The sequence below is a fragment of the Melanotaenia boesemani genome, chromosome 5, assembly GCF_017639745.1.
Source record: "Melanotaenia boesemani isolate fMelBoe1 chromosome 5, fMelBoe1.pri, whole genome shotgun sequence".
Lineage (NCBI taxonomy): Eukaryota > Metazoa > Chordata > Actinopteri > Atheriniformes > Melanotaeniidae > Melanotaenia > Melanotaenia boesemani.
In genome coordinates, this window is record NC_055686.1 from 27,299,681 (window position 1) to 27,324,785 (window position 25,105).

General features: G+C 39.9%; 2 protein-coding genes across 8 annotated transcripts in view; one reads left to right on the forward strand and one right to left on the reverse strand.

Moving 5' to 3' along the window:
- LOC121639986 (Fc receptor-like protein 5) overlaps positions 1-25,105 on the reverse strand; it is a 907,115-nt gene that overhangs the window by 758,229 nt on the left and 123,781 nt on the right. The window lies entirely within an intron of this gene.
- LOC121639996 lies at positions 9,896-16,764 on the forward strand. 6 transcript variants are annotated; one of them, XM_041985636.1, is made up of 8 exons: positions 9,896-10,198; positions 11,288-11,418; positions 11,518-11,698; positions 11,821-12,588; positions 12,724-12,960; positions 13,057-13,272; positions 13,726-13,777; positions 14,646-16,764. In XM_041985636.1, the coding sequence occupies exons 4-8, from the start codon at positions 11,833-11,835 to the stop codon at positions 15,713-15,715; spliced, it is 2,331 nt and encodes a 776-aa protein (XP_041841570.1). In that variant the 5' UTR covers positions 9,896-10,198; positions 11,288-11,418; positions 11,518-11,698; positions 11,821-11,832; the 3' UTR covers positions 15,716-16,764. The 6 variants fall into 6 exon arrangements, with proteins under 6 accessions (XP_041841570.1, XP_041841564.1, XP_041841567.1 ...); XM_041985630.1 differs by having other exon boundaries at positions 9,897-10,198; positions 13,717-13,777; XM_041985633.1 differs by having other exon boundaries at positions 9,897-10,198; positions 11,608-11,698; positions 13,717-13,777.

Genomic DNA, 25,105 nt, shown 5'->3' on the forward strand with positions numbered 1-25,105 from the left:
AGGAGCACTTTAAAGAAACACATTAGATACATCAGATCTCAATATGAAGTTGGATATCTATACAAATAACGACAGGGCAATGTCTTAGGAACAAAAGGATGACAAGTCTTTAATGGAAATAAAAGTTTTCAGCCTACAGAGGGCTCAATTGTGTAGACACCCTAAAATCAGAGTGAAATGAAGATGTGGCAGGCTAGTCCATTTTTTCAAAAACTTAATTTCTGCAACTCAAAATGCTTTTCAGTATCTTGTGTGGCCCCCACGAGCTTGTATGCATGCTTGACAACGTCGCGGCATGCTCCTAATGAGACGACGGATGGTGTCTTGTGGCATTTCCTCCCAGATCTGTGTGAGGGCATCCCTGAGCTGTTGTACAGTCTGAGGAGCAACTTGGCGGCGCCTAATGGATCGAAACATAATGTCCCACACATGTTCTATTGGGTTTAAGTCAGGGGATCGTGAAGGCCATTCAATTGTTTCAATTCCTTCATCCTCCAGGTACTGCCTGCATACTCTTGCCACATGAGGCCGGGAATTGTCGTGCATTAGGAGGAAACCAGGACCTACTGCACCAGCGTAGGGTCTGACAATGGGTTGAAGGATTTCATCTCGATACCTTATGGCAGTCAGAGAACCATTTCCTAGGCAGTAGAGGTCTGTGCGTCCCTCCATGGATATGCCTCCCCAGACTATCACTGACCCACCACCAAACCTGTCATGTTGAACGACGTTGCAGGCAGCATAACGTTCTCCTTGTCTTCTCCAGACTCTTTCACGTCTATCACAGGTGCTCAGGGTGAACCTGCTCTCGTCTGTGAAAAGTACAGGGCGCCAGTGGCGGACTTGCCAATTCTGGTGTTCTTCAGCAAATGCCAGTCGAGCTCCACGGTGCTGGGCAGTGAGCACAGGGCCCACTACAGGACGTCGGGCCCTCAGGACACCTTCATGAAGTCTGTTCCTGATTGTTTGGGTAGAGACATTCACACCAGTGGCCCTCTGGAGGTCATTCTGTAGGGCACGAGCAGTGCTCAGCCTGTGCCGCCTTGCACAAAGGAGCAGGTATCGGTCTTGCTGATGGCTTGAGGACCTTCTACGGCCCTGTCCAGCTCTCCGAGAATAACCACCAGTCTCCTGAAATCTCCTCCATGTTCTGGAGATTGTGCTGGGAGACACATTAAACCTTCTTGCTGCAGCACGTGTGGATGTGCCATCCTGGAGAAGTTGGACAACCTGTGCAACTTCTGTAGGGTTAAGGAATCGCCTCATACTGCCAGTAGAGATAATTACTCAAGCCAAAACCAGCACGAGTGAGAAATCAGCCAAAAAAGATCAAGAGGGAGAAACTTGAAATGACCTCCACATGTAAAACCAGTCCTGTTTTGAGGGTTTTCTGATTGTTGCCACTGTGGTGCACCTGTTGTTAATTCCATGAACACCAATACAGCTGAAAGTGATTAACGATGCCCTCAGCTGCTTAACCAACCAGAAAATTATCAGACAGGTTTAACTGATTTCATGCCAGGCCCAATAAAAAAAGTGTTCCTTTAATTTTTGTGAGCAGTGTATATATATGTATATATATATATATATATATATATATATATATATATATATATATATATAATTAATATATATTGAATTAGCACCTTCGTGCACCAGAATAACACAAGTAGGAGCTGTGGGGCAGAGGATAGAGGGAGTGTTCAGCAAAGATCAATAAAGACATAAAACAGTTTTATATGAACGGAAATATTAAGGCAGCTATCATGAGTCATGTTATCAGTATGTGCAAATGTTCTACAAGCTGTCATCTGTTGAAATCCTCAGTAACCAATCTCATCATCGTATACAGAGGATTAGTCATTAACACTTTATCAGAGGTTCATAAAGGAATATGGAATATAGTTGTAGGTAAGCGGGTTACAAAGCTTCCAAATCATCAGAGCAGAAACACAATGGAAACCTTTTTTTTTTTTTTTTAAATGTATGTTCTATTCAGCATGAAGGCAAGCAGACTGATGGTCTGACTGCTGTGTGATACTGAGAAAAAGTTGCTTTGCCAACAGGGAAAATTATAGAAATAAAGGATATTAAGCTTTGTGGAGATAATTCTCCTCTTTACTTTATTTATATTCTTTATTTAACATTTTGGTTATTGCTGAATCATATATTATTGCTGGACCTGACAGAGGAAACAAAAGAAGGAGGGAAAGTAAACAGATATTGAAAAGGCGAGAGTGAAAAGAAGAAAAAGAAGACAAAAATAGGAAACATTGGTATCAACTGTGCATTCAAAACATGAACAGAAAAACCAGACAACGAACTACCTGTCTCGTAAAGAAACTTTACAGAAAACAACCTACAGCCTCTGTAAAAAAAATAAATAAAAAAATTAAATAAATAAATTAATAGGAAAGAAAGAAAAAGCAGAGAATCATCAGGAGCACCCACTGGAAGACAAAGAGAAAAACATGAACAGCTACCACACCAGCGACAAGTATGAAAACAAACTGTAGCTAATGGTTAACCTGGAAGATGACGCTGCAATAAAGATAGTACTGAAACAGGCCTGGACAAAAATTATTGTACACTTAATATTTTGTTGCTCAACCTTTTGAGGCAATCACTGCAATCAAACGATTCCTGTAACTGTCAATGAGTGTTTTGCATCTTTCAGCAGGTATTTTGTCCCACTCCTCATAAGCAAATTGCTCCAGTTGCCTCAGGTTTGAAAGGAGCCTTTTCCAGACGGCATGCTTCAGCTTCTTCTAAAGATGCACAATAGGATTTAGGTCAGGGCTCATAGAAGGCCACTTTTGAATAGTTCAATGTTTTCCTCTTAGCCATTCATGGATGTTTTAAGCTGTGTTTTGGGTCTGTGAGGGACCGAGACCAAGGATGAAGAGAGCACAGGAGGTTTTTTAAAGAAAAAGTCTTTTGACATTTAATTTTACCAAAAAACAACAAAAATACAAATTCCTAAGTAAAAGTTCTGGGCCCATAAAAGAGGTCAAATAAACAGAACATCAACATAAGGAACTGAAAACTAACTGACCTGCCAAACTGACACACAAGGGAAACTATATACACTGGCTGATCAGACCATTTTGACACAAGAGGGAAACACATAACCATCTTCAGCTACCTTAATAAACTTAATTCACAACAGAACTTAAACAATTTAGACTCATAACTCATTAGGGAAACAGAAATCTAAATAATCATACTTCTACATAAAGAATAAACAAAGTAATACAAAACAATAGAAAATCTAAACCCCTCTCCCACTATCTTTTTGCAAGATGGATGAATCCAATTAGGCTGTAGCCTCATCAATGGAGATCCACCTCAGCTGGGACTTAGCAGGCTTGGGCCTCCCACACAGCAACTTCCCCAGAAACTAGTAACTCAAAGAAAATACATAAAACAAACCAAACAAGGTGACAAGAATGAGTCAACTAAAAGTGTGCACCCAATCAGTTAACCCCCCCTGCCAAACTTGCTAAGAAAAATGTGAAATATAAAGGAAATGGTAAATATTAAATAAAATGATTTAACTGAAATGAAGAAAAAGGTTACCAGACCAGGCTCAGTGTGTGGCTGCCTAGGCGGCCATCACAGGGTCATTGTCCTGTTGCAAGACCCATGACCTGCGAATGAGACCAAGCTTTCTGACACTGGCCAGCACATTTCTCTCTAGAATCCCTTGATAGTCTTGAGATTTCATTGCACCTGCACAGATTCAAGACACCCTGTGCCAGATGCAGCAAAGCAGCCCCAGAACATAACAGAGCCTCCTCCATGTTTCACAGTACGGACAATGTGCTTTTCTGGATATGCTTCATTTTTCCATCTATAAACATAGAGCTACGGAGCCCCTCTGATGACGTGGTAAAAAAAAAATAGATGTAACGTGCGCACGAACTACTAATTCGTGGCCACGAATTACTATACTGTGTCCGCGAAATAGTTAAAACGTGCGCACGCAATAGTAACTCATGGCCACGAAGACCTTATTAATGATAAGCCTTAAAAAAAATCTCTATCATACTGTCCCGGTCCATCGTGTAGCCGCTCTGCCTATATCTTTCACCAAATAGAGGATGTGCTCTCAAGGAGCGTATTTATGTTATTATTTCGCGGCCACGAATTAGTATAACGTGCGCACGTTATACTAATTCGGGGCCACGAATTTGTATAACGTGCGCACGTTGTATTCATTTCGTGGCCACAGTTTATTTATTTTTTGACCATGTCACCAGAGGGGCTCCGTATTGAGCTGATGTGTCTTGGCAAAAAGTTCCATTTTTGTCTCATCTGTCCATAGGACGTTTTCCCAGAAACTTGGTGGCTTGTCAATATGTAGTTTGGCAAATTCCAGTCTGGCTTTTTTATGATTTGTTTTAAACAATGGTGTCCTCCTTACAATCAGACAAAATAATAATTCCACACAGTCACACAAGAAAACTAGTCTGTGTCTAAAACCTGGAAATAATTCTGATGTTATGTCGCAATTTAAAGTGGTTGATTTAAAAGTCCTACAAGAAACAGTTTGGCATTTGAAATCAACAACATGCACTCTGGACATGATACCATCTGACTTTTAAAAACAGTTTTTACCTCAGTAGAAAGTGATCTCCTACTGATAGTTAACAGCTCACTGGCATCAAGCATTTTTCCCAAGTCACTAAAGATGGCTGCTATTAAGCCACTCCTAAAGAAAAGGACTCTAAATGCCTCTATAATGAACAACTATAGACCTGTCTCTAACCTCTCTTTTATTTCCAAGATTATTGAGAAAGTTGTATTTCACCAGCTTAATGACTTTTTAAATGGAAGTGGAAATCTTGATAAATTTCAGTCTTGCTTCCGACCTCCTCACAGCACTAAAACAGCTCTGGTCAAAGTGTTAAATGACACATCTGAACACATCACACCAGTTTTGAAATCTTTACACTCACAGAATAGATTTGAAAATCCTTCTGCTTGTTTACAAATCCCAAAATGGTTTAGGCCCAGAATACATCTGTGATATGTTCATAGAATGTAAACCTAGCAGAGCTCTTAGATCCTAAGACTCTGGTCAACTAGTCCAGACCAGAGTCCAGACTAAACATGGAGAAGCAGCATTTAGCTGTTATGCTGCAAACAAATGGAACAAACTGCCAGTGGAGATTAAACTTTCACCAAATGTAGACATTTTTAAATCCAGGTTAAAAACATTTCTGTTCTCATGCGCCTATACATGAAATCTGCACGGAAACTTTTTAACTTATCTTGCTTTTAATGATGTTAATGTAATTTATTATTTTATTTTGATTATGTGTTGATGCCTTTTACTATTTTTAAATATCTGTAATGCCTTTGTTTTATGTAAAGCACTTTGAACATAACTGACTCCCTCATTCTGCTGGGGGACTTCAATGCCCACGTGGGCAATGACTGCAAGACTTGGAGGGGTGTGATTGGGTTGAATGGACTCCTGATCTGAATCCGAGTGGTGTTTTGTTGTTGGACTTCTGTGCTCATCATTGTTCAGGCATAAGAGTGTCCACACGTGCACTTGGCACCAGGACACTCTAGGCCGCAGTTCGATGATCGACTTTGTAGTAATATCATTGGACTTGTGGCCGCATGTCTTGGACATTTGGATGAAGAGAAGGGCGCAGCTGTCAACTGATCACCACCTGGTGGTGGGTTGGCTCAGATGGTGGGGGAGGATGACGGTCAGGCCTGGCAGACCCAAGCGTGTTGTGAGGGTCTGCTGGGAACGTCTGGTGGAGTCCCCTGTCAGAAAGAGAACTCCCATCTCCGGCAGAGCTTCTATCATGTCCTGGGTGAGGTGGGGGACATTGAGTCTGAGTGGGCTGTGTTCCGTGCCTCTATTGTTGAGGCGGTCAGCCGCAGCTGTGGCCGCAAGGTCGTCGGTGCCTGTCGTGGCGGTATGCATGGAAACTTTTTAACTTATCTGAAGTTATGCCGTGAAGCTGAAGAAGTAGTCCTATCAGGCCTTTTTGTAAAGTGACTTCTGGGCAACTTCGAGGAGATTCTGCTCCACCATCCGGCGGCTCAGGAGGGGAAGGCAGTGCTCCATCAACACTGTGTACAGTGGGGATGGGGGGCTGCTGACCTCGACCCAGGACGTTGTAAGGCGGTGGGGGGAATACTTCAAAGACCTTCTCAATCCCACCAACACATCTTCTGATGAGGAACCAGAGTCTGGGGACCCTGGTGTTGGTGCTACCATCTCTGGGGCTGAGGTCGCTGAGGTGGTTAAAAAGCTCCTCGATGGCAAGGCCCTGGGGGTGGAAGAGGTCCGCCCAGAGTTCCTTAAGGCTCTGAATGCTTTGGTGCATTCTTGGCTAAAATGCCTCTGCAGCATCACATGGACATCGGGGACAGTTCCCCTGGACTGGCAGACTCGGGTGGTTGTCCCCCTCTTCAAAAACTAACTGCTCCAACTACAGGGGAATCACACTCCTCAGCTTCCCTGGTACGGTCTATTCAGGGGTGCTGGAGAGGAGGGTCTGTCTGATAGTCAAAACTCAGATTGAGGAGGAGCAGTGTGTTTTTCGTCCCGGTCATGGTACAGTGGACCACCTCTACACTCTCTTCAGGGTCTTGGAGGGGGCATGGGAGTTCGCTGAACCAGTTTACATGTGTTTTGTGGACTTGGACAAGGCGCTCAACCGTGGGCCCGGGGCCTCCTGTGGGGGGTACTCCGGGAGTATGGAGTGCCGGACCCCCTTGTACTATCTGTCCGGTCCCTGTATGACCGATGTCAGAGCTTGGTCCGCATCGCTGGCAGTAAATCAGTGGTTTCCAGTGAGGGTTGGACTCTGCCAAGGCTGCCTCTGTCACGATTCTGTTCATAACTTTTATGGACAGAATTTTTAGGTGCAGCCGAGGTGTTGAGGGTATCTAGTTTGGTGCCCTCAGGATTCGGTCTCTGCTCTTTGCGGATGATGTGGTTCTGTTGGCTTCATCTGGCCGTGAGCACATTTTATTGAAATCCCGTGAAACAACGAGTGAAAACCTGTAACAAAAAATACACAAAATAAACAAGTGCTGGGGTTAGCGGACCTGCTGAAAGAAATAAACCAAAACATATACCCAAAACCCACCGAGTGCAAACAACAAAATGACTAAACTCGGTGAGGACACTAAAACCAAATAACAGGGCAGAAGATCCATAACTAATGTGACTGCCGTCACAAACAAAAACACACCAACCTAGCCCAACACTGAACATAAACAAAAACGAAACTAAACACATTACACCCACTGTGACAGAACTACTAAAGGGGTAGCAAAGCTTAAACAAAACTGGGTATATAACGGTGAATCCAACTAAAACAGAACCATTACTAAGTCCTACCACAGGACAGCACAAATTGGTCTGACACAAAACGGAACACCAACAGGAAGCACAGCGAACACCCAGTAAGCCCTACAACCAAACTTCTGTCACAATCAGACATGGGACCACCTGCGCCAACCAGTCTCATCCTGATGCCACAAACACACACAGTGCACAAAGTGAGGGGAAAGCGGCCTGAGCCATTCCGGCATCCCCCTCCTGACTGGCTGCTGCAGCAGCTTTTTTCAATCTTGGCTTCTAGTAAGCTGCAGCCTGATTGGTCCGACAATTAGCCAATCAGAAGGGAGGAGACTGAGGTGTGTTGAATCCAGCCACTCCAGAAAGAGAGCCTCCAAACCAGGCAATCAACGGCAGAATGAGTCGCAGCTGCCAGCAATAGGCAGTGGCCGTAACACAGCTGAGTGTGAAGCAGCTGGGATGAGAATCAGCACCTCCAAATCCGAGACCATGGTCCTTAGCCGGAAAAGGGTGGAGTGCCTTCTCTGGATCGGTAATGAGATCCTGCCCCAAGTGGAGGAGTTCACGTATCTCTGGGTCTTGTTCACTGTCTATTTTACGACTTAATATTATGCATCTATTTTTAAATGTATTGACCAATTTCCTCTCAAATTTTCCAGTCTCTCTCCACTTCAGATGATTCTGAAGACTTCACACCAAGTGTTGGTCTTCTTCTTTCAATGGTCTCACCTTAGAGAAAAAATAGAGACCATGCTGAAAGAGACATTGCCCAAGATCTCAGCCATAGGTAACACATGAAAATATGAAAACGTTACTTATAAGATGGCTTTTTAGTGTCTTAGGGTGTTTAAAAATAACTGTTGTGTTTCGCTCTTACAGTCTCTTATGTCGACTTCTCCTTACCACTGCCACTCAAAACCAGAGAACAATATAATGTATGGTATTTAAACATGTTAACTGTATTAAATATAACTTTTATGTTGTAATAATCTGAGGTGTAAAAATACATCGATCTACACTAATACATCAATTCAATGAAAAGTATCAATAGCTAGATGCAAACTAAAAATATCAAACATTGATACAGTAATAATTTGTTAGATATGCTTAAAAAGAACATGTAAAAGTGCTTACATTGGCTTTGTTCAAACAACCAAAAATTATTATAATTTCTGAAGAAAATTTCTATAACCAAATGTAAGACAAGGCAGGGCAGGTCTATTTATAGCACATTTAATGTACTAAAACAAAGGAAGACCTGCAGTTTTCTGGGAGTTTATTCCACATGTGAGGAGCATGAAAACTGAATGCTTAGTCCTGACTCTGGGAACAGAAACTAGATTTGACCCTGACTACCAGAAGGATCTGACTGGTTCATAACGAACCACAAGATCTTCCGTATATCCTGGTCTTAAACCATTCAATGGTTTGTAAACTAAGCAGGATTTTGAAGTCTGTAAAGCCAGTGTAAAGATCTGAGGACTGAAAAGACATGATCCACTTTCTTGGTCTTAGCGAGGACCCGTGCAGCAGCGTTCTGAACTAACTGCTGATGGACTGTTTAGGGAGACCTGTGAGGACAGTGTTACCGTAGTCCATTCTACTGAATATAAATGCATGGACAAGTTTTTTTTAAATCCTACTGAGACATCAACCCTTTAATCAACATGCTTTTGAGTGATAAAAGACTGACTTCACAACTGTCTTAATGTGACTGCTGAAATTCAGGTCTGAGTCCATGATTACTCCCAGATTTCTGGTTTTGGTGTTGGTTTTTAAGTTTTCAGAAAAGGCAAAAGACGAATTATTTAGGATAATTGTAGTTTTCTCCCTCCATTTTCTTTGTTTTAGGAGCAAAATAAAGAACAACAAGAACAACAATAACAATAACTAACTAAGTAACTAACTTAATAAATAAATAAATACAGTTTTATTGAGGCTTGGTGGCAGATTTTTATAATTGCAGAGGAAGGACTTAAAGGCTGAGCTCAGGCAAAAGCAAAATGTTTATTTAACACAAAAGTATTGTAGACGAAGGCGAAGTTCAAGTAAAGTTTAAAGCTGCAGAATTTGAGGGTTTCAAAAGGGACATGTGTGCAATAATCCCGTTAGGCGCAGCTGTACTGAGGGAGGAGAAACCGAGCAATACCATAAATTGCATAGAAAGCCAGAGAGACAGTATGCCGCCCACTGAAGCATGCGAGGACTCCGGTTCTTTAAATACAGATGGTTTTCTTTATTGGCTTCTGATTAGCACTGCTAGCATCAGACCGTCACCACCGTAGAACTAAAAACATGAAATAAACAACGAGTTTACAAACATACAGAGTGTAGAACAACAAATGAAGGTTACAAAAGCTCCGAATGGGAGGGGATTGGTTAAACTTAGTCTTGCTTGACAATATAGTTAACATGTCCGCTAGCCCTTGGTCTCTCTGAGCTTACAGAATAGCATTCTGGTTAAAGGTAAGTAAACAGGAAGTCACCATGAGCTAATGTTAGCACAGTAATGAGATAAAGTGTGACATCTAGTGGACAAAAGCTGTCACAGCATTTACAGACAGGGCATGGCAGTTTTAGTTGAACGTTGTTTTTCTTACAGTGGAGACGTGCAAGACCACGCTCTGTAAATTAGCGCATACTTTTTTGTTTTGAAGTTTAGTTTAAAGGCTCCCATATGAACGATGGACGGATTTTACCAGTACCCTGTTTTCTTTGGGTGCCACAAGGATCTCAGAGAGCAGACGAAGAAAGTGGAAAGATATTTCCGTGTCCGTCGGCGATCAGGCGGAGGAGACAGCGGTCCTCTGACAACCGTGGCTGAAAACGTCTACAGCATAACTTTCAGAAATCAGAAAGGTAGAGCAAAGAAACGCGAAATTATCAGCACCTGTTCGAATCTTATTTGTATTATTTCCTGACATGAACATCTTCTGCGCACAAAGTGGGTTAATAATTCTTCTATTAAAGAATGCCCCCGAAATAATAATATTATTAATAATAATAATAATAATAATAATAATATAATAGTAGTAGTTAGTAGTAGTAGTAGTATATCCACGTTTTATTTATTTATTTTTTAGAAGGTTTTTTGTGATTTTTATTCATTAATTTTATTTGTTTTCAACTATCGAATATGCCTACACTCTATTTGGTACTTATGTAAATACAAACAGGACATTTACATGGAAAGTGAAACTTAACTTTAAACAGCCTATCTGGTGTTGTGCCAAATAGTTATTCCTGATAGGAAATGTATCCCCTGTACGCGCAGCGCGCTCTCGTTCAGTATCGCTTACCGTCCTTTGTACGCTGGATTTCACCACGTAAAAAGATAAAAAGAACAGTGTGCAGGTAACTTTAGTTCTTGTTTGTTGTAGTGCCAGTGAGGTTTTGCTTCGTCTCTTTTAGCTTTTAGCACAATGCATTCTCAGTTTTTTTTTCTGTACGTAGGCCTTAAACTATTCATTTCAAAGAAGTTCAAACACAATGTGAAAAAAGCAATCATGACTAAGTTCCCTCAAAGATCACAGATTTCATATCGTCATGTAGCTATGTCATGACGTTGATTGCATAAATACTCAGAAGAAATTAGGTCAAATAACACGCTGTAAGAAGTGTAGAATGCAACGGAGTCTGGCAGACTGAGAAATACTGTCTTCCAAAAGCTGTACACCCCACAGAACTTTTGTAAATTAAGACAAACCTTTCTTACATTTACTGCAGTAAGAAGGCATAATCTGGTCAGTAGAGTTGGTCATTGGGGTGTATTTAAAGTGTCAATAATACACTTTCTGAACTGCCATATTAGCTACACCTCTAGCTACTGTTTTTCAGAATCACCTGCTGAGACTATTTTAAAGCTACAAGAAGCATTTATTCAGCTCAGTCTTAATTCTTTAAGATTTTTTTTCTGTATAACATAAGGTTGTAAATGTTCTGTTTTAGATCAGCAGGAAGTACTTAGGAGAACCGAGCATGTTTTGGACCTCGCGGGTGTTCGTCTTGTGCTCACTGTCCGGGACAGCCTGGAGCCTCCCACCTCCACCCACACCACTAACTCCACACCTGCAGCAGAGGTTAGCACATTTCACTAATTCTGTAACATTTTCTAATTTGATATATTTTAGTAATTAAAAACCAGTAAATGTTAACATTAAGGTGTGTTTTTAATACAGAACCCTCAATCCACTCCTGCTTCATCTGCTCCTCCAAGTGGTGAAGAGGATGAACCACAACTTGATAATTATGTGTCTTATTACATGAAGGAAAGTGAAAACACAGAGACAGACCTGAACAAAGACTTCACCTCTGTGTGCTGTTCTCAGCCTCACCCAGCAGAAGGGAACGCTTTAGCCATGAGCCAAACTCAGCCTGGCGCTGTAGCTGAAGTTAGTGACTGGAAAACTGACAAGGATGAGCTTTTTGATGGCGACTCATGCCAACGTGAGGATGATCCAGATACACGCAAAGAGTTTTTTGATGCAGAAGACATGTCAGGTTTCATTGAGAATATGTCACCTTTAAGTTTGAGTGAAGGAAACACAGTAGTAGCCAGCTACAGCCTTAGTGATGGGCTCCAGGTGGTGGTGTGTGAGGGTGACATCACCAGTCTGGATGCTGACGTCCTGGTGAATGCTGCTAATGAGGATTTGGACCACAGTGAAGGGGTTGCTGCTGCGCTGAGTCAAGCAGGTGGTCCTGATGTGCAGTGTGACAGTGATGCTTTAGTGAAGCACAATGGAAAAATTCCTACAGGGGAAGTAGTAGTGACCACAGGCGGTAACTTGAAATGCAAGAAACTTCTGCATGCTGTGGGGCCTGTGGGTGGAGAAGCAGGAGGCAGAGAGAGAATCTTACTGGAAAGAACTGTCCAACATGCCCTTAATTTAGCAGAAATGATGAAGTTCAAGTCCATCGCCATGCCGTGTATCAGCTCAGGCGTGCATGGTGTTCCTGTCACAGTGTGCTCTGAGGCTATTGCAACTGCTGTTAAAGAGTTTAGTAGTCGGCGTGATCGCAGTCTGAGCAGAATAATACTGATAGATGACAGAGGAAAGGTGGTGAGGGCCATGCAGGAGGCGTGTGACAGGATTCTTGAAGGGATAAGTAACAGAAACAATGTGGCAAGTGATGTGGAGTTTCCGGTGGATGCTGATAGCCAAGATGCAGAAAGACGAGCTGCTGCTGGAGCTCCTGGAGGCAGAATCTGTGTAGAGATTGTTCAGGGGACCATTGAAACACAGCAGGTGAGAAATCCTTCAAGTAACAAACTGTTGAGAATAACTTAGTGAAAGCTGAACCTATATTAAACAAGTGACCAGAAATATGATCACCAGCAAAATAATTGATATTCTGTGTTTTCCAACCTGTTTTTCTTGAAGGTTGATGCACTGGCATCTCCAATGGTCGGCAATGATCCCCTGTCGACCCGTGTTGGGAACATTTTAAACAAGATGGTTGGTTCTCAGATGACCTCATTGTTTAGAAAGGCACGAGGAGATGAAAGTCTCCCTGGTGACTCGGTACTGTTGGAGGGGTTGGCTGGACTTCCATCTGATGCAGTACTCTTCGTCAACCTCATTCCCTGGAATGATGACCTAGATGGAACTGCAGTGGAGGTGAAATTATGGAGCGTACATGTGGAGCAGTTTGCTGTAATATAGTTTTTTCCTTTTGCTTGTAATTGAAAAATATTGAATATCAATATTTTACAGGTTCTCAGACTGGGCATCAACAACATCCTGACTTCCTGTGAGGAGAGAGGGTTTGGATCTGTTGCTCTGCCTGTACTCGGAGCTGGGATTGCCCTGCGTTTTCCTGACAGTGTGGTAGCCAAGATTTTACTGGAGCAGGTTAATGCATTTCAGCAGAACCGGGCCAGCAGCACACCGCTTGTGGTTCGCATTGTCATTCACCCTGATGCCAGTGAGGTATTAAATGTTTCCTTCCATGGAGGAGCTTTAAAGTCCAATCTTTTGCTTAAAATAGAGTGAGAAAACCTCTGATTTGAACCCAGGTTCTTCAGACCCATTCCAGCTCTGTAACCACTAGGCTACCACTACCCACCATTATTAGTTTTCTTTAACTTTTTTCAGATTTCCTGCCCATCCATTACATTTGGATTGATGATATTATCATAATTGAAGCAGTGTCATGTTGTCAGAATGGCATTTTTATTATATGGCTTTGTTAGTAGACATGGATCATAGCAGGGGTCACACCACAAGGTGGCCATTCTAAATTCACATACATTTAAATAAATTAATTTAATTTAAATACATTTAAACAAATTAATGAATAAATAAACATCAGCTAAAAATTTTGTGTCTCAGATAAGTGTATCCTGACATTTAAATAATCTGTATACATCCTAGGTTCTGCAGGCCTTTAAATTTGTCCAAGAAGCCTTGGAAGTCTGGCAAGACCAAAATCAAGGTGGGTGTAAATATTAAAGATCTGAAAGATTTAGAATCCAGTCTATTGTCAGCGGCTAGCTGGGTTTCTGGGTTTCACTGTTGTTATTGTCCGTTTAGAGGATGTTTTAAAGAAAAGGTGAACAAACAAAAAAAATTGGAAGAACTCCCATTAGTACACATAAAAGTGGATGAGGTAGCTTAAGCTGGTTTCTGTCTGTTTCGGGGAAGAGTTGCTGCACATAAGGGAATAAAAGCAGCTGAGAGAATTCTTTCTGACCTGGTAAAGATAGAAATTACATGACTCACCAGCTGTTTCCTGTATGAGTTAATAAGCCAGGCGTGTCCAAAGTCCATCCTCAAGGGTTTCTGTCCTTCAGGTTTTGGGTGTTTCCTGCTGCAGCACACCTGAATCTGATGAACAGGTCTACATGCTAGGGCAGAACTTGACAACAAGATGTTTAGGAAAGCCATTTAATTTAAATCAGGTGTGTTGGAGTGGAAAAATATCTAAAACCTACAGGACTGTGGCCGTCAAGGATCAACTTTGGACATCCCTGATATTTGTAGAGAATAAAGTCATTTGCTGTCTTTATTTTGCTCTTCTGGATGTTCACACAGCTTTCATTTATTGTTTTCCTCTTTGAAGTTTATTTCTAGAAATGGAACTACTAAAAAAAGTTGTCTATATCCCCACCTTCTGGAGACACTTCTCAACATAGTTGTTTTGTTTCTAATGAGTAGAAATTCTTCTTCTTTTCCTTCCTCCTCCTCTGGAGTCTTTTCAGTAATGCTTCCTATTTGAACCAAAGCGTCCTCCCTGCAATGGCTGCTGTTCCCTAATATTGAGACAAACAAGAGACATTAACAGAATCATTATTCTCCTTCAGCACCGACTACAAAGAGGCTCATCCTGCTGGGGAAAACTGGAAGTGGGAAAAGTCACCTGGGTAACAGCATATTTGGAGAAGATCTTTTCACTGCATACCACTCTCCTAACTCTGGAACTACAGTATGCCAGGCAGAGACCACGTCTGTCAATGGAAGGAGCCTCACTTTGATCGACACCCCTGGTTTCTTTGACACGGAGAAGTCTGAGGAGGATCTAAAGCCTGAGATAATGAGTTGTATGACAGAGTGCTCCCCTGGGCCCCATGCTTTCCTCATTGTACTGAAAGTGGACAAATTCACACAGCAGGAGCAGGAAGTTGTCAGTAAAATATGCCAATATTTCTCAGAAGATGCTTTAAAATATGCTGTGGTTGTCTTCACACATGGGAACCAGCTGCCTGAAGGGATGAAAATTGAAGAGTTTGTCAGTCAGAACCAGAAGCTGAGTGATCTAGTGGAGAGATGTGGTGGCCGGTGCCATGTTTTTGATAGTAAATACTGGAAAAACAATGAGCCCAATAATTACAGGAGCAACTGTTTCCAGTTGGAGGCTTTACTCTGTACAATAGATGAGATGGTGATGGAAAAAAATGGAGGCTACTACACCAATGATGTTCTGCAGAATGTGGAGAAACAAATACAGAAACAGGAGGAGCAAATAAGAGAGTCATCAGGAAACTTCTCCCCAGATGAGATCAGAAAACAGGCTAAAACCAATGTCACTAATGAACTTTTGATCCAGTTGGCAGGGATGGCAACAGGAGCTTTGCTGGGGGCCTTTTTTGGTGTAGCAGCCATGGTTGAAGCTGTTATAAGCACAGTGAGAAATCCATTAGATATAGTGAGGCTTGTGAAAAATATCCCAGCTTTGGCACCTGCAGCAGCTGCAGTAGAAGGACAGGTAGTACTAGCTGCTGGAGTGATAGCCGGTGTGGGGGCGGCTACTGCAGGAGGGGTAATGGGTGGTGTCATCGGGTATAAAGCAGCTGAGGGAGCAAAATCACCAATGGAGGCAGCAAAGAGGGCATATCAGGATGTCTTAAAGAAAATAAAAAAAATGCTACGTTAAAGATGCGTTAATGGATGTTTAACGACCTTCTTGTTGTTTCCTGGACGTCATTCTGTGCCTTTTGACTGTTGTATGATGAACATTTTTATCTGTCCAGTACTACAGTTACACAGCTCTGGTGTAAATGATCCAGTGCAATCCAAGCAGGCATCTAATGCAACTTTATAGAGTCCTGGTAGAAGTCGAGTCCGTACTTGCATCAGGCAGATCTGGAGAACTGGTTTAATCAGTTCAGTGCAGAACCTCAAAGGAAGGTTTTATTCCTGCTTCATTTTGCCAAATCTATACACCACAAAAAGACAGTTTTAGGAAAACTGAAAGCACTGCAAAAGATAAATATGTTACTGTTATAAATTGTTTTATTATTATTATTATTATTAATAATAATAATTAATTTATTTTTATTTAGTCTTTTTGTTCTTGGTGCACTTTCAAGTTTAAAACTGTTTCTGCTGCTCTGAAGGTGTGAATAAAGTGCAATTGTAAAGTTACCAAATACTGTATTTTATTACATGGGGGGTGTAATCACAGCATTTTAATGCAACATAATGTGTCTCTGTTAAAGCTGCATCCCAAAACTAGGATATTTTAGATATTATTTATCCATACAGAGTGAATGTGACAGTCATTACTTCATAAACTATTTTCTCTTCCACATGATCCAAATGGATTTTTACCCCAAAAGATCTGATTGACTTATAAAGACTTAATGAATGTTTAACCTTTGCTATGTAAAATAAGTTGATTTATTCTGTTTTTACTCTTTCAGTTTGCATATTGTTTTAGTTTGTCTACTTTTTCTCAGTTTTCAACTGTGATTATATAAAAGTTTACAGCTTATAGGACTGTTCATGGATGTTTTCAAGCATGTGATCTGACTAAGATACGCTTGGATGAGGGGAATATCTTTCATTAATTCTTTGGTTTGCATTTCAGTTATGCATAACTTTATAGCCTTGGTTCACTTTGATTAAATTTCCGATGAATCTTTTCTCAAATTTTGTTGCTTGTTTGTTCTGTTACATGTTTTTTTTTAAGCTGCACTTCTTGGAACAAAATAATTACTGTGACATAACAGAAGCGATTTATTAGGACCCATTTAAGAGCAATTTGTTAATCAGAGAAACCTCCCTGGGGAGGTGTTCTGGGCACTTCCACCAAGAGAGAGGATCCCAGGGAAAACAGGATACACTGGAGGGACAGTCTCTTGGCTGGCCTGTTAACAACTTCAGATGACACACACAGTTGCTAAACAGCTCTTTACCACCATCATCTGGATGATGGTGGTAAAGCGCTGCCTGGTGTGCAACTCGTGTCACAATCTGAGTTGCACATTTATTTACATCAATATAAAATTTATTGTTAGTAACATTATAAATTAAGATTTTAATTGATAGGTAAACATGTTGGTGCCCTGAAGAAACCCCTCTGGTCTAAATATTTTTCTTCTAAACTAAAACCCCAGTGTTACTCCTTTGTTCCTTTAAACCTACTTTAAAATGTCAGCAAGAACTGGGAAGCATTTTATAAGTACTGATTTATGAGAATAACATAAATTCATAGAAATGTTGGAAATGTTGGAAAATACACTATTAGTTATTGACTCTTTTATGTAGTGTTCCTCAGAATGATCAGTTCTTACATTTTAGCTCAGAATCACTGATATCACAGGATGTTAGTAAGTATATAAATTTAATATTTTTAAAAAAAAATATTTGTTTTTCTTGAGTCCAAGGAGACAAATTGAATGTCTCTGCTATAAATTCATCATCTTGAATTAGCACCTTCGTGGATGTTTCACCTGCACCAGAATAACACAAGTAGGAGCTGTGGGGCAGAGGATAGAGGGAGTGTTCAGCAAAGATCAGTAAAAACAAAACAGTTTTATATGAACGGAAATATTAAGGCAGCTATCATGAGTCATGTTATCAGTATGTGCAAATGTTCTACAAGCTGTCATCCGTCAAAATCCTCAGTAACCAATCTCATCATCGTATTCAGAGGATTAGTCATTAACACTTTATCAGAAGTTCATAAAGGAATATGGAATATAGTTGTAGGTAAGCGGGTTACAAAGCTTCCAAATCATCAGAGCAGAAACACAATGGAAACCTTTTTTTTTTTTTTTTAAATGTATGTTCTATTCAGCATGAATGCAAGCAGACTGATGGTCTGACTGCTGTGTGATACTGAGAAAAGCCGCTTTGCCAAAGGGGACAATTATAGAAATAAAGGATATTAAGCTTTGTGGAGATAATTCTCCTCTTTACTTAAATCATATTCTTTATTTAACATTTTGGTTATTGCTGAATCATATATTATTGTTGGACCTGACAGAGGAAACAAAAGAAGGAGGGAAAGTAAACAGAAATTGAAAAGGAGAGAGTGAAAAGAAGAAAAAGGAGACAAAAATAGGAAACATTGGTATCAACTGTGCAATCAAAACCTGAACAGAAAAACCAGACAACGAACTACCTATTTCGTAAAGAAACTTTACAGAAAACAACCTACAGCCTCTGTAAAAAAAATAATAAAAAATATAAAAAAATTAAATAAATAAATCAATTAATCGGAAAGAAAGAAAGAAAAAGCAGAGAATCCTCAAGAGCACCCACTGGAAGACAAAGAGAAAAACATGAACAGCTACTACACCAGCGACAAGTATGAAAACAAACTGTAGCTAATGGTTAACCTGGAAGATGACGCTGCAATAAGGATACTACTGAATGTGAGTGCAAAGTTTAAGGAATAACTTGTGTGATGTTCAATCATATCCTGACTATTTGAGAATGACTGTGCCAAATGTTTGACCATGTATGAAGGAAGCAGTTCGAAATCCATCGAATAAACATGTAAAACCAGGAAAATCAGAAACAAACATTATTAAACATGATTTACTGCCTCAAGCTAAATCTCTATGGCACTATATTATGTAAACTTTGATATCTCTCCATAGCAAGGCAAGGCAAGGCAAGGCAAGGCAAGGCAGTTTATTTGTATAGCACATTTCATGTACAGGACAATTCAAAGTGCTTTACATAAAACAAAGACATTACAGATATTTAGAATAGTAAAAGGCATCAACACATAATCAACACATAATCACAATAAAATAATAAATTACATTAAAATGATTAAAAGCAAGATAAGTTAAAAAAAGTTACCGTGCAGATTTCATGCATAGGCGCATGAGAAAAGAAAAGTTTTTAACCTGGATTTAAAAATGTCTACATTTGGGGAAGTATCGCTTACCGTCCTTTGTACGCTGGATTTCACCACGTAAAAAGATAAAAAGAACAGTGTGCAGGTAACTTTAGTTCTTGTTTGTTGTAGTGCCAGTGAGGTTTTGCTTCGTCTCTTTTAGCTTTTAGCACAATGCATTCTCAGTTTTTTTTCTGTTTTCCTCTTTGAAGTTTATTTCTAGAAATGGAACTACTAAAAAAAGTCGTCTATATCCCCACCTTCTGGAGACACTTCTCAACATAGCTGTTTTGTTTCTAATGAGTAGAAATTCTTCTTCTTTTCCTTCCTCCTCCTCTGGAGTCTTTTCAGTAATGCTTCCTATTTGAACCAAAGCGTCCTCCCTGCAATGGCTGCTGTTCCCTAATATTGAGACAAACAAGAGACATTAACAGAATCATTATTCTCCTTCAGCACCGACTACAAAGAGGCTCATCCTGCTGGGGAAAACTGGAAGTGGGAAAAGTCACCTGGGTAACACCATATTTGGAGAAGATCTTTTCACTGCATACCACTCTCCTAACTCTGGAACTACAGTATGCCAGGCAGAGACCACGTCTGTCAATGGAAGGAGCCTCACTTTGATCGACACCCCTGGTTTCTTTGACACGGAGAAGTCTGAGGAGGATCTAAAGCCTGAGATAATGAGTTGTATGACAGAGTGCTCCCCTGGGCCCCATGCTTTCCTCATTGTACTGAAAGTGGACAAATTCACACAGCAGGAGCAGGAAGTTGTCAGTAAAATATGCCAATATTTCTCAGAAGATGCTTTAAAATATGCTGTGGTTGTCTTCACACATGGGAACCAGCTGCCTGAAGGGATGAAAATTGAAGAGTTTGTCAGTCAGAACCAGAAGCTGAGTGATCTAGTGGAGAGATGTGGTGGCCGGTGCCATGTTTTTGATAGTAAATACTGGAAAAACAATGAGCCCAATAATTACAGGAGCAACTGTTTCCAGTTGGAGGCTTTACTCTGTACAATAGATGAGATGGTGATGGAAAAAAATGGAGGCTACTACACCAATGATGTTCTGCAGAATGTGGAGAAACAAATACAGAAACAGGAGGAGCAAATAAGAGAGTCATCAGGAAACTTATCCCCAGATGAGATCAGAAAACAGGCTAAAACCAATGTCACTAATGAACTTTTGATCCAGTTGGCAGGGATGGCAACAGGAGCTTTGCTGGGGGCCTTTTTTGGTGTAGCAGCCATGGTTGAAGCTGTTATAAGCACAGTGAGAAATCCATTAGATATAGTGAGGCTTGTGAAAAATATCCCAGCTTTGGCACCTGCAGCAGCTGCAGTAGAAGGACAGGTAGTACTAGCTGCTGGAGTGATAGCCGGTGTGGGGGCGGCTACTGCAGGAGGGGTAATGGGTGGTGTCATCGGGTATAAAGCAGCTGAGGGAGCAAAATCACCAATGGAGGCAGCAAAGAGGGCATATCAGGATGTCTTAAAGAAAATAAAAAAAATGCTACGTTAAAGATGCGTTAATGGATGTTTAACGACCTTCTTGTTGTTTCCTGGACGTCATTCTGTGCCTTTTGACTGTTGTATGATGAACATTTTTATCTGTCCAGTACTACAGTTACACAGCTCTGGTGTAGATGATCCAGTGCAATCCAAGCAGGCATCTAATGCAACTTTATAGAGTCCTGGTAGAGGTCGAGTCCGTACTTGCATCAGGCAGATCTGGAGAACTGGTTTAATCAGTTCAGTGCAGAACCTCAAAGGAAGGTTTTATTCCTGCTTCATTTTGCCAAATCTATACACCACAAAAAGACAGTTTTAGGAAAACTGAAAGCACTGCAAAAGATAAATATGTTACTGTTATAAATTGTTTTATTATTATTATTATTATTAATAATAATAATTAATTTATTTTTATTTAGTCTTTTTGTTCTTGGTGCACTTTCAAGTTTAAAACTGTTTCTGCTGCTCTGAAGGTGTGAATAAAGTGCAATTGTAAAGTTACCAAATACTGTATTTTATTACATGGGGGGTGTAATCACAGCATTTTAATGCAACATAATGTGTCTCTGTTAAAGCTGCATCCCAAAACTAGGATATTTTAGATATTATTTATCCATACAGAGTGAATGTGACAGTCATTACTTCATAAACTATTTTCTCTTCCACATGATCCAAATGGATTTTACCTCAAAAGATCTGATTGACTTATAAAGACTTAATGAATGTTTAACCTTTGCTATGTAAAATAAGTTGATTTATTCTGTTTTTACTCTTTCAGTTTGCATATTGTTTTAGTTTGTCTACTTTTTCTCAGTTTTCAACTGTGATTATATAAAAGTTTACAGCTTATAGGACTGTTCATGGATGTTTTCAAGCATGTGATCTGACTAAGATACGCTTGGATGAGGGGAATATCTTTCATTAATTCTTTGGTTTGCATTTCAGTTATGCATAACTTTATAGCCTTGGTTCACTTTGATTAAATTTCCGATGAATCTTTTCTCAAATTTTGTTGCTTGTTTGTTCTGTTACATGTTTTTTTTTAAGCTGCACTTCTTGGAACAAAATAATTACTGTGACATAACAGAAGCGATTTATTAGGACCCATTTAAGAGCAATTTGTTAATCAGAGAAACCTTCCTGGGGAGGTGTTCTGGGCACTTCCACCAAGAGAGAGGATCCCAGGGAAAACAGGATACACTGGAGGGACAGTCTCTTGGCTGGCCTGTTAACAACTTCAGATGACACACACAGTTGCTAAACAGCTCTTTACCACCATCATCTGGATGATGGTGGTAAAGCGCTGCCTGGTGTGCAACTCGTGTCACAATCTGAGTTGCACATTTATTTACATCAATATAAAATTTATTGTTAGTAACATTATAAATTAAGATTTTAATTGATAGGTAAACATGTTGGTGCCCTGAAGAAACCCCTCTGGTCTAAATATTTTTCTTCTAAACTAAAACCCCAGTGTTACTCCTTTGTTCCTTTAAACCTACTTTAAAATGTCAGCAAGAACTGGGAAGCATTTTATAAGTACTGATTTATGAGAATAACATAAATTCATAGAAATGTTGGAAATGTTGGAAAATACACTATTAGTTATTGACTCTTTTATGTAGTGTTCCTCAGAATGATCAGTTCTTACATTTTAGCTCAGAATCACTGATATCACAGGATGTTAGTAAGTATATAAATTTAATATTTTTTAAAAAAAATATTTGTTTTTCTTGAGTCCAAGGAGACAAATTGAATGTCTCTGCTATAAATTCATCATCTTGAATTAGCACCTTCGTGGATGTTTCACCTGCACCAGAATAACACAAGTAGGAGCTGTGGGGCAGAGGATAGAGGGAGTGTTCAGCAAAGATCAGTAAAAACAAAACAGTTTTATATGAACGGAAATATTAAGGCAGCTATCATGAGTCATGTTATCAGTATGTGCAAATGTTCTACAAGCTGTCATCCGTCAAAATCCTCAGTAACCAATCTCATCATCGTATTCAGAGGATTAGTCATTAACACTTTATCAGAAGTTCATAAAGGAATATGGAATATAGTTGTAGGTAAGCGGGTTACAAAGCTTCCAAATCATCAGAGCAGAAACACAATGGAAACCTTTTTTTTTTTTTTTTTAAATGTATGTTCTATTCAGCATGAATGCAAGCAGACTGATGGTCTGACTGCTGTGTGATACTGAGAAAAGCCGCTTTGCCAAAGGGGACAATTATAGAAATAAAGGATATTAAGCTTTGTGGAGATAATTCTCCTCTTTACTTAAATCATATTCTTTATTTAACATTTTGGTTATTGCTGAATCATATATTATTGTTGGACCTGACAGAGGAAACAAAAGAAGGAGGGAAAGTAAACAGAAATTGAAAAGGAGAGAGTGAAAAGAAGAAAAAGGAGACAAAAATAGGAAACATTGGTATCAACTGTGCAATCAAAACCTGAACAGAAAAACCAGACAACGAACTACCTATTTCGTAAAGAAACTTTACAGAAAACAACCTACAGCCTCTGTAAAAAAAATAATAAAAAATATAAAAAAATTAAATAAATAAATCAATTAATCGGAAAGAAAGAAAGAAAAAGCAGAGAATCCTCAAGAGCACCCACTGGAAGACAAAGAGAAAAACATGAACAGCTACTACACCAGCGACAAGTATGAAAACAAACTGTAGCTAATGGTTAACCTGGAAGATGACGCTGCAATAAGGATACTACTGAATGTGAGTGCAAAGTTTAAGGAATAACTTGTGTGATGTTCAATCATATCCTGACTATTTGAGAATGACTGTGCCAAATGTTTGACCATGTATGAAGGAAGCAGTTCGAAATCCATCGAATAAACATGTAAAACCAGGAAAATCAGAAACAAACATTATTAAACATGATTTACTGCCTCAAGCTAAATCTCTATGGCACTATATTATGTAAACTTTGATATCTCTCCATAGCAAGGCAAGGCAAGGCAAGGCAAGGCAAGGCAGTTTATTTGTATAGCACATTTCATGTACAGGACAATTCAAAGTGCTTTACATAAAACAAAGACATTACAGATATTTAGAATAGTAAAAGGCATCAACACATAATCAACACATAATCACAATAAAATAATAAATTACATTAAAATGATTAAAAGCAAGATAAGTTAAAAAAAGTTACCGTGCAGATTTCATGCATAGGCGCATGAGAAAAGAAAAGTTTTTAACCTGGATTTAAAAATGTCTACATTTGGGGAAAGTTTAATCTCCACTGGCAGTTTGTTCCATTTGTTTGCAGCATAACAGCTAAATGCTGCTTCTCCATGTTTAGTCTGGACTCTGGTCTGGACTAGTTGACCAGAGTCTTTGGATCTAAGAGCTCTGCTAGGTTTATATTCTCTGAACATATCACAGATGTATTCTGGGCCTAACCATTCTGGGATTTGTAAATGATCAGAAGGGTTTTAAAATCTATTCTGTGACTGACTGGAAGCCAGTGTAAAGATTTCAAAACTGGTGTGATGTGTTCAGATCTCTTAGACCTGGTTAAAACTCTAGCAGCAGCGTTCTGGATGAGCTGCAGATGTTTAATGCTCTTTTTAGGAAGTCCTGTTAAAAGACCATTACAGTAATCCAGTCTACTGGAGATGAATGCATGGATGAGTTTCTCTTGGTCTTTCTGGGAGACTAAACTTTTAATTCTGTTGATGTTTCTGAGCTGGTAAAAAGCTGTCTTAGTGACAGCTTTGATATGGCTGCTGAAAGTCAGATCTGAGTCTATCAACACTCCCAGGTTACGAACTTGGTTGGTAATTTTAAGAGCCCGAGTCTCCAGGTGTTTGCCAATGCTGACCCTCTTCTCTTTGCTACCAAACAGAATAATCTCAGTTTTGTCTTCATTTAATTGTAGGAAATTCTCCCTCATCCAGGTGTTTATTTGCTCCAGACACTGACACATTAAGTCTATTGGACTGCAGTCATCTGGTGACAGAGACACATAAAGTTGTGTATCATCTGCATAACTTTGATAACTAATGCTATAGTTTTGTAATATTTTACCCAAAGGGAGCATATACAAGTTGAACAGAAGAGGTCCAAGGATTGACCCCTGGGGGACTCCACAAGTCATGGCCACTCGCTCGGATTCATAGCTGCCGATCGTAACAAAATAACTCCGGCCTTCTAAATAGGACCTGAACCAGTTAAGGACCGCTCCAGAAAGTCCAACCCAGTTTTCCAGCCTGTGCAACAGGATTCTGTGATCTACAGTATCAAACGCAGCACTGAGATCCAACAGAACCAGGACTGATACTTGACCAGAATCGGTATTCAACCTAATGTCATTTAACACTTTGACCAGAGCTGTTTCAGTGCTGTGATGAGGTCGGAAGCCGGACTGAAATTTATCAAGATTTCCACTTTCATTTAAAAAGTCATGAAGCTGGTGAAATACAACTTTTTCAATAATCTTGGAAATAAAAGAGAGGTTAGAGACAGGTCTATAGTTGTTCATTATAGAGGCGTCTAGAGTCCTTTTCTTTAGGAGTGGCTTAATAGCAGCTATCTTTAGTGACTTGGGAAAAATGCCTGATGCCAGCGAGCTGTTAACTATCAGTAGGAGATCACTTTCTACTGAGGTAAAAACTGTTTTTAAAAAGTCGGATGGTATCATGTCCAGAGTGC

Excerpts from the sequence above, each read along its gene's own strand:
- LOC121639996 (XM_041985630.1), top strand. The coding sequence starts at position 11,833 with ATGTCAGGTTTCATTGAGAATATGTCACCTTTAAGTTTGAGTGAAGGA. Across the intron at positions 12,589-12,723 it reads GGACCATTGAAACACAGCAG|GTTGATGCACTGGCATCTCC; the intron begins GTGAGAAATCCT and ends TTTTTCTTGAAG. Across the intron at positions 13,778-14,645 it reads CTGGCAAGACCAAAATCAAG|CACCGACTACAAAGAGGCTC; the intron begins GTGGGTGTAAAT and ends ATTCTCCTTCAG.